At 33.4% G+C, this 9938-nt stretch overlaps 1 protein-coding gene across 1 annotated transcript; it reads left to right on the top strand.

Moving 5' to 3' along the window:
* The first annotated feature begins 3989 nt into the window (after positions 1-3989).
* LOC132603644 (uncharacterized) lies at positions 3990-9398 on the top strand. Its single transcript, XM_060316786.1, has 5 exons — positions 3990-4399; positions 5530-5656; positions 7109-7329; positions 7595-7768; positions 8995-9398. Exons 1-5 carry the CDS (start codon positions 4217-4219, stop codon positions 9076-9078), a joined length of 789 nt encoding a protein of 262 aa, XP_060172769.1. The 5' UTR covers positions 3990-4216; the 3' UTR covers positions 9079-9398.
* Positions 9399-9938: the final 540 nt, after the last annotated feature.

Here is a 9938-nt window from a genome sequence, read left to right as displayed (position 1 = left end):
ATTGGATTAATTGATATTTCCTCATTTTCTTGAGTCTCGGGCTCATTGATTTCTTCAAGAATATCAGTATTGTTCAAATCTTGAATTTCTTTATAAGGTTCTTTCGTAGTGTCATCTTGACCATTTCTTTTTATTTTTCTAGGATTTTGATCCTTAGAACCCAATGGTCTACCACGCTTCAAGCGTGCTTTGGACTCACTTGGTATGACACTAGTAGATGGTCCTACAAGAATATCAATGCGAATTGGGACATTCTTTGTAGGGATATGTGATTTGGTAATCTTTACAAATCTGTAAATGCGTCTGGCATTTGATTTGCTATTTTCTGCAAGTGAATAATCTTTTAGACCTCTTGCTCACAAATAGAAGCACGTGGATCAAGATGAGACAATGATAGATTATTCCATAAAATTTTCCTTTTTACTTCATTATTCTCTCCCCCTAATTTTGGGGAAATTGTCTCATCAAATTGACAATCTACAAATTGAGCAGTGAACAAATCTCCTGTTAATGGTTCAAGGTAGTGAATAATAGAGGGCGATTCAAACATATACTCCTAATCTTCTTTGGGGACCCATCCTGGTGCGATGTGGTGGTGATACAGGCACATATACGACATACTAAAAATTCTTAAATGGGATATATTAGCTTCTTGACCCAAAACCTTGCAACGGAGAAAATTTGTGATAATTTGTCGGTCGTAGACGAACAAGTGTTGTTGCATGCAAAATAGCATGACCCCAAACAGACGTGGGCAACCTCGTTTTCATAAGTAATGGTCTTGCAATCAACTACAGACCTTTAATTAAGGACTCTGCATGGCCATTTTGAGTGTGAATATAAGCTACAGGATGTTCAACTCTTATCCCAATTGATAAACAATAATCATTAAATGCTTGGGATGAAAATTCTGCAGCATTATCAAGGCAAATAGACTTTATCGGATTATCAGGAAACTGTGCCCGTAATCGAATTATTTGTGCCAATAATTTCGCAAACACCAGGTTGCGAGATGACAGTACCACACATGAGACCATCTAGAAGAAGCATCTATTAGGACCATAAAATATCTAAATGATCCACTAGGTGGGTGAATAGGTCCACAAATATCCCCATGTATACGTTCCAAAAATTCAGGGGATTCAAACCCAACCTTTATAGGTTATGGTCTTATAATTAACTTGCTTTGATTACAAGAAGGACAAGAAAATTCATTATTTAAAAGAATCTTCGGGTTCTTTAATGGATGCCCATTTGAATTTTCTATAATTCGTCTCATCATTATAAATCCAGTCCAGTCGATCATACCAAAGTACAAACGTATTGGAGTCAGTAAACTTCTGGTTCACGACAGAGTGTGCCTCAATCACATCAATTATTGTTCAATATAAGCCAGAAGACAAAGAATGAAACTTTTCTATAACAACTTTCTGGCCAGAGACATCATTGGTGATACCAATATATTCAAGATTCATCTTATCCGTTGTTTTAATGTGATATTCATTTTGACGGATATCTTTAAAGCTTAATAAGTTCCATCGGGACTTAGGAGAGAACATAGCATCATTTATAATAAGTTTTGTTCCCTTAGACAAAATTATGATGGCTCTTCCGGAGTCTTCAATCAAATTAGTACTACCAGAAATGGTATTAACATTTGCCTTACCCATAAGTAAATGAGAAAGATATTTCTTGTCTTTGAATATTGTGTGTGTAGTAGCAGAATCAATCAAAGAGATGTCTTCATAATTGGATTTTAATCTAAGCTTACTCTGAGAGTTATCCATATCTTCAAATGGAATGACATACACAAAGTAAAATAAATACTCTATCAAATATTAGTACTTCCAATAAAAATAAATACAAACCAATAATATTTTACACACAACTGAAACTTTACTCCAATATAACGTTTCGATTTAATGATCCAAATCAATAATCACATAGGCATATTGTCTAATTTAAAAGGTCAATGTAATAATTTAATGTTACATTCCAGTGATACCCATTAATTTCCTTATTAAAACTATTTGCAGACTGATCAAGTAACAATTAAGTAGAATGAATATCAACCATAATTAATAATACCTTGAACGTATTATCACTTAATTTAACAGTTATGAAGTTAAATGGATAGACATAATATGCCTTTATGAAAATATTTACTATCACCCTAATGGTCACATATTTCTTATAATTTTGTAACTAACATTTACTAATGAAACGGATATTTATCTCATATTATAACCTTTAATATTTAAAGAAGATACATCTAATGTTGATATCCAAATAGGTATGATGATCACCACTCTCTTAGTATCACTGATTGATGAGAATTTTAGTCATGCATGTGTAGAGCCTTTTATAATAGAAAAAAGTATTTTTCACACAAAAATTTCAGGTGAATGTTAATTGAGTAGTTAATTCATGGGCTATATAGCTATTGAATAGAATAATACATATGCAATCTCATATTGTAAATTGTCATAGTTCACTTGTGTTAAATAACTTTGACATTTTATGAATAATCAAATAACACCAAATATGAGTGATAATTTTCTTATATCGTGCCACATATATTCAAAAACATAATAGTGAATCAAGATAAGATTATGTAATGACAAGAATGTGATTGTAATTATAAGACTAAAGACAATCAATCTTATCAAATTCATTTAAGCTACTAGAGCAATCAATATCGCTAATATTACTTCATGCTTATGTCTTGAGAATTCAAGATACAATTAGGTTCTATGATGACATGTAATATAATGTAACTATAATGATACTTCTATATTCCAAGAACCAAATAAAGTAGATCTTTTGGAAAACATACCTCGCTTGATGTTCATAACAGAAAAATGAAAATCATATAGAAACCTTCTCAGTTGATTAAAGCTTCATGCTGATAACGTGTTGTAAAATAAGAAAAATATAAGACAAGAAATGTAGATAAAGATTTAGAGAGGAGAAGAAGACTTTCTTCTTATTTCAAGTATGTTCAAGTCTCGTCAAGTGTGTTTCTTATCTCTGTTCTTGTAGGACTAGAAATACCAATTATATAGGGTAGAATTCAATCCGAATGTTACAATCTATTAATTAACTAGTCTATCAAATACATTCATGCATAAACTAAAATGTTACGGAAGGGACATCCACATTCAGTTGATTTATAACATCTATATTGTAGTTGTATATGGTATTCAAATTTTAAATGTTGGAAGATATCTGTTATTTTTTCGTTTGTTAGCTGCATATGTCTTCTTAGACCATAACTACAAATAGTAATTCCATCTTTTAGATTACTTTTTTATTAGTAAAAGTTGATTTCATCATGAAATTTATAACAATATTTATTACATTTTGATTGTTTTGCGCGGACAAATTAACTAGTTTTTGTATAATATTAATAGTATACGTGTGTATAGCCTTTGTTGCGAAGAAACAAAATTGGTTATGCGAATGCAAACCGAAAATATGGTTACGTAGGTGTAATATATTATGTTGGGTTGTATATTTTTCTATAAAAATTGAGATAATGGTCAAAAACACACCTCAAGCATCACCTTTTTTTGAGTTTCCTATCTGAACTTTCAGGTGTGAGAGTTTCCTACCTAAACTATCACCAATTAGCTTGCAAAACACACATCAATTATCAGTTGCTCACTTTTTCTACCTGAACTATCACCAACTAGTTTGTAAAATACCCCTCAAACTATCAATTTTGAGGTATGTTTTGCAAACTAGTTGGTGATAGTTCAGGTGAGAAAAGTGAGCAACTGATAGCTGAGGTGTGTTTTGCAAACTAATTGGTGATAGTTTAGATAAAAAACTCTCATAGCTGATTGTTCAGATAAAAAACTCAAAAAAATGTGATAATTGAAGTGTGTTTTTGCCTTTTTAACTCATAAAAATTCCTACTTTTTGCAACTCCTTTTTTCCTATTTAGTTTCTTGCCAACAAGACGGCATATATTTTCGAAATCCTTTTTTCCCAACGTTCATACTTCACCGCTTTCAACATCCCACCAAAATCTTCCCTATATAAAGGAACACAAGAAAAGGAGTATAGCCCAAGAAAAACCCTTCAATTCTCTGAAATCTTCCCTCATCTTGCAACTTCAAGACCCAATCCTTAAATCCCTAATCAAACGATCAATATCTAAATCTCTAGAGAGGAGATTAAATTAAAAAAAATTGAATAAATATATTAAACGATGTCTGCAATTGTTTGTCGTAAGAGATCGTATTTCGAAGATTTACAATCACCCTCGTCTCCGATTTCAGTGTCGCCGCCGGTGAGTAAGAAGCTTCGTTCTTCTTCTTTCATCACCTCTCCGCCACCGTTGTCGTCTCTCTTCGATCAGCTCAGAGGTTTATTTCCTCATATGGATACTCAGGTATTGTCCTTCTTCTTTATCTTCATTTATAATTTTGTCGACAAGTGTTTACTTGTAGTAGTAGAATGTGCTAATATTGTTTATTACTCCATTTGTTGAGTTAATGGTCAAAAACACACCTGAATTAACACTTTTTCGCTAGTTTCACACCCTAACTATCACATGTACCTGAACTATCAACATCTATATAATAAAACACATCTCGAAGCTGATTAGGCTAATCATCAGTTGTTACTGTGTGTTTTAATACATAGATGGTGATGGTGATAGTTTACATACAAAAAGGAAACAACTCATAATTTGGGTGTGAAACTTGTGAAAAAGTGATAGTTCAAGCGTGTTTTTGACCATTTATTTTTTGCTTTATATTGAGTATTGGAATGAAATGGGTCCAAGTGAAGCCGAATGAATATTGACATTTTACGTAATCCTCACCAACTAGGTTCATCCGAACACCCTTCAGCGAAAATAAACACTGTATATACAAGGTTAAATTATTTTTATGTATATATATATAGTAGATGTTGAACCCCTTGACTTCTTCGTGTGTTTACTTCTTTATATTTTTTAACCCCCTCAGTAAATATCCTGGCTCCGCCATTGATAGTGCGTTGGTTTGTTTATTGTAAACTCTTTCCAGAAGTAACTTTATTTTTCATAGTACGCCTCTATATGACCATTATTTTCGAGGAATATTATGCTGTTCAATTTTTAATCTGAAATTCTAATTTTGTTATTTACCATTAGAAAAAGATATCCTCTTTTTTTGTGGAGTATCTTGCTCCTTTTGATGCTTAAAAATGCAGTTTTAATCTGCTTTTTCTATGAGTTTTAAATGCTTTTGAATCCTCAATAAGGTTCCCACAAAACTTCTTGGTGGTCTTAACCTATGTGGCTCGGACTCCCAAAAAATGTTGTCGCATCCGTGTCGGATCTTCCAAAAATACACTACATATGGAGGATCCGACACGCACCCGTTGACATATCTTAACTATAGTAGGAATCACAAAGTTACCATTTTAATAACATACTAGTATAAAGATTCGTTTGATTACTTGGTCTGTTAAAACAGCTTTGCTGTGGTTTTTGTCTAATGAGTCACTTACTTATTTTGTATTCATAGTGTTCAGCTACTTGAGGAAGCATTGGAAGAATCTGGAAATGACCTGGATGCTGCTATTAGGAGCCTGCATGAGCTACGCCTTGGATATTCAGATGGAAAGTCGGATACAAAAGCTGATGGAGAGATGGAAAATGGTACGTAAATATCACAATCCCATCATTAGGTTGCTGGTTGAAGTGATGTTCATAAGATTTGTTTGTTTTTCATATTGTTACTCGGTGCAACTCAAGGTGATGAATCCCAATAATGTGAAGTTGGAAGATAGACACACGCAAACACACACATACACGTATATACACAAACACGCGATAATGTATACCGTTCTTGGCGTTTTGGCTAAGATCAAGTATATATTCACCCTAATGTTATTAATTGTCTCATAAGTTGCACAATGTTGCACAATTGTCCTGGGAGAGGTACAACTCTATCTTCCTTGACAGAAATAATGTGCCATTATTGATGAATGAAAAGATGTATCTGCAGTTGGTTAATATCAGTGATATCTATGGACTGTTTCTTGTCCATACTCCCTCCGTCCAAAAATAAGTGTCGCTTTAGCTCATTTCACACCCTTTAAGAAAAACAATAAATAAAAGGTATAGTTTACTAAGTTACCTATTTATTATATATTTCTTGAGAATTGAGCACTATTAAGAAGAAGTAGAGGGTATAGTTGGATACAATTACTATTTTTTGTCTTTTTTCCCAAAGCGACACTTATTTTGGGTCAAATCATTTTTGCCGAAGCGGCACTTATTTTGGGACGGAGTATTTATTAAGGATCTCATTTTGCCCCCAGAAAAAAAAAAAAAAAAAAAACTACTAAGTTTTTTGGAAGGAGACGATGTTCTTCATATCCATTTGGTCAGCAACAGATACTGAATCTTGTAACTGGCAACTCTTATTTGTTACAGATAAGTTTACTTGAGTTGGAGGTGTCAAATTTGTTCCATAAAAGTGCAATCCATCCAAAGTTAATGTGGCCTGGTTGTCAACATCAGCCCATATTGACCGAATCGCCACTAGGGCGGGTTGTATTGTGACCTATTTCAAATTTGACACAACCCATTTATTTGACACCCCCAGAAGTGTCAATTTTAACTCGTAAAAGTGGACCTGTCCAACCTCAAACTTGAGCTTGGCAGGTTTGGTTATGTCCTGTTACTCAATTCATCTTGACCTAATCAAACGTTGGACGGCATATTTATTGACTCAGCATGTTTTAATTTGTCCAATGTTGACCCTACCCGCCAGTTGATACCTTTTAATCTAAAGGTCCTTTGCATGTGTATGCAAATTGTCTATTCACGTGCATACAAATATTTGGATGCATTTACATATTAAATATTTGCATTGTTTATGATGCATTACTGGTTTTACCGACATGCCATTTCTCATATTTACAGTTAATTCAGTTACAAAGTTGATTTTCTCTTGGTGGGAGGGTGGATGGCTGTGTGTGTGTGTTTGGGGGGGGGGGGGGGGGGGGTTGTTGTAGTAGTATTGTGGTAATACTTGATTAATCAGGAAGATGATTTCCAATTATTTTCAATAGAAAGATTCTGATTTTCATGAAAAATTGGCAGGTATGAAGCCCACCAATGCGCCGGCTGCTCAGTCGGAAGATCCTTCAGCTGAAAACAATTTTCCTGCCGGTGGTGCAGAATGGGTTGATTGTTTTGTGAGAGAAATGATGACTGCTACAAGCATAGATGATGCCAGGGCTCGAGCTACTAGATTGCTGGAAGGCTTAGAGAAATGCATTAGCTCACGTGCAGGTGCAGAGGCAGCTCAAAATTTTCACAAGGTTAGTACTGTAAATGCATGTTGACATTTTAATCAATGAGTTGTAGGTGTCTAGAGAATGAATTTCTTGCCAAGGATTAGTGCCATGAAATCGTGATCACATTTTTCGTGTATAAAGTAGTATTTAAGGTTAAGAATATAGTTAGTGATGTTCTCTAGACATTCTATGACTCATTTTCTTGATCTTATCAGCAATAATTTGACCTGCTAGTTTATTGACTTCAATTTAGTTGTTCCTTTGGGGTTGACTGTTCATCAATTCTCAGGAAAATATAATGCTGCAACAGCAAATAGAAGTGCTTCTTCGAGATAATGCCATCCTCAAGAGGGCAGTGGCCATTCAGCATGAACATCGGAAAGAGTCTAATGAAAGGAACCAGGAAGTGCAGCAATTAAAGCAGCTGATTGCCCAGGGCAAAGAGCAATTGAGAGCTCTTGAGGTGACATTCTAACTTCATAAACCTCTCATCCTAGCCATGACAAATGACAAATTGAGATGACCTTTATATCTTGTCCGAGCACTTGTGATTTTTCTTTGCTGATCTGCACCACCAATGAAAAGCCTGATTACATTTCTTGGTGTAATGCTTTTCCAAACCCTTTTTGGTAATTTTCATGTTGGAATTAGTTGTTGCTTGAACAATATACCTGTACACTCTAGAATTGTCTTCTTAAGCAGAGGCTTTCAAGGATAAGCAGATAAGTATTGAAATATCAAAGGAAATTGTATAGATAAATCATTTTGTCAGTGTCACATTCCTTACCTCAATAAGGAAAGGAGTTGTTTCAATTTGACATGAAGAGATTTGATAATAAATGGAAGAAAGGATGTTGCACTGAGAAAAGGGCGTTGGTACCCTTGCCTGCTTCAACAAACGTAAGAACAATCCAGGCGTTAGCTTCATAAGTTGGAAACCTAACCTCCATATTGTTAGTAGAAAAGAACCTAAATAAATTCAGGTGTTAGTGTCATTGCTATTAACGTTGAAAAAGTGACCTCCAATATGGTTCACAGAGAATAACCTAACAACAGATAGAGGGATGAATATCTCAATTACTAGAGTATATTTTAGACTTCCCTTTTCGATATAGAAATTAATACCAAATGTCGTTAAGAGACAGGACAAAAAGCTATAGATGTTAATCGCCCTAATTTGGGATTTAAAATAGATCAATTAAATGCGTTTCTGTAGGTTTTACTCAATGCAGGACAGAAAATGAAAGGTATCATGACCAAAAAAAAAAAAAAAGGGAAAGGCATCAGGGAAAAAGTTCAAAATGTTAAAGAGAATATATCTTAATATCCTTTTGCAAGACTTTTTATCATCTTGTCTAAACTGTTTTATCTGATATTACTACTTTTTCCTATTGTTTCATGGAAACTTTTATTTCTTCTTATCAAACTGTTTGTAGTCTCCATTCCGCTGGCGAACTGTTTCAGATTAAACAGATGCAACTGTTGATGTAAAATATAGGGCAGGTTTAGCTAATAGGATTTGTGAAAACTTGCAGTGCACTCCCCTATGAAGGAGTCTTTTCAAATTTACCTTATCCCCCCCCCCCCCCCCAAAAAAAAAAAAGAAAAAATAGCCTTTAAGGAATCGAAAAAGATAAAAGGTTCTCCACTCTTGATTTCTAATTTTCTGATTTCATTGTCATGTCATAGATCAACAATTATGCTTTAAAAATGCATTTGCGGCAAGCTCAGCAAAGCAACTCTCTCCCTGGATTCAATTCAGATGTGTTCTAATGTGCCGAATGTTCAATGAAAGAGATGGAGCCTAGAAAGAGAACATTCCTTCTGGCAACTTGTGAACCCTGATTTTGGATGCTTTACAGGACATATTATATGTGTTGTCAGACTAAGCCCATCAACCGGTAACCGGTTACAGAACCGGGTTTCCGGTTTACCGGTTTGAAACCCCAAACCGGAACCGGTCCGGTTCAAGCAGTCCAAAACCCTTTTTTTTTTTTTTTGGTATTATATATATATATATATATATATTATAGTATTTATTAGTATATTGTAGGTATATTTACATATGTTATATAAGTTTATAAGTTTAAATATTTACTGACTAACAGGTTAACAGCAAGTCAGCAATACAGAATATACGTGTATATATATATATATATTAAGTTATATGCTTAAGTTATAGTGTTATACTACATATACCTAAAATATAGTAAGAATATACTTATATATATCAATATACTTAGGTTATATAACTTAATATATATAAATATGTTTAAGTTATATATAACTTTATATATATATATATATATATATATATATATATATACATATATTCTTAGTATATTTTAGTTATTTTTCAAGTATATAACTTTCTAGTTTTTAATTTAAGTAGATGTATATCATAAGTATATTCTTAGTATATTTTAGGTATATTCCTAACTTAATATAAGTAAAAATATGAACACAAGTAAAAAGAAGAAAGATCAATGAGCCATATATTTTATTCATTCTTGGATAATATTTATTTGCAAGTTGTAAAGAAATAGTAGAATAATAAAATCACTAATTCTGAATCATTTCGTTAATTTCCCCCATATCATATTCGGCCATGGAGATATCTTCAAAGTCTTTCA

This window comes from Lycium barbarum, chromosome 7, assembly GCF_019175385.1.
Source record: "Lycium barbarum isolate Lr01 chromosome 7, ASM1917538v2, whole genome shotgun sequence".
Lineage (NCBI taxonomy): Eukaryota > Viridiplantae > Streptophyta > Magnoliopsida > Solanales > Solanaceae > Lycium > Lycium barbarum.
The sequence above is the reverse complement of the archived record's forward strand: the minus strand, read 5'-3'. Positions and strand labels throughout refer to the sequence as shown.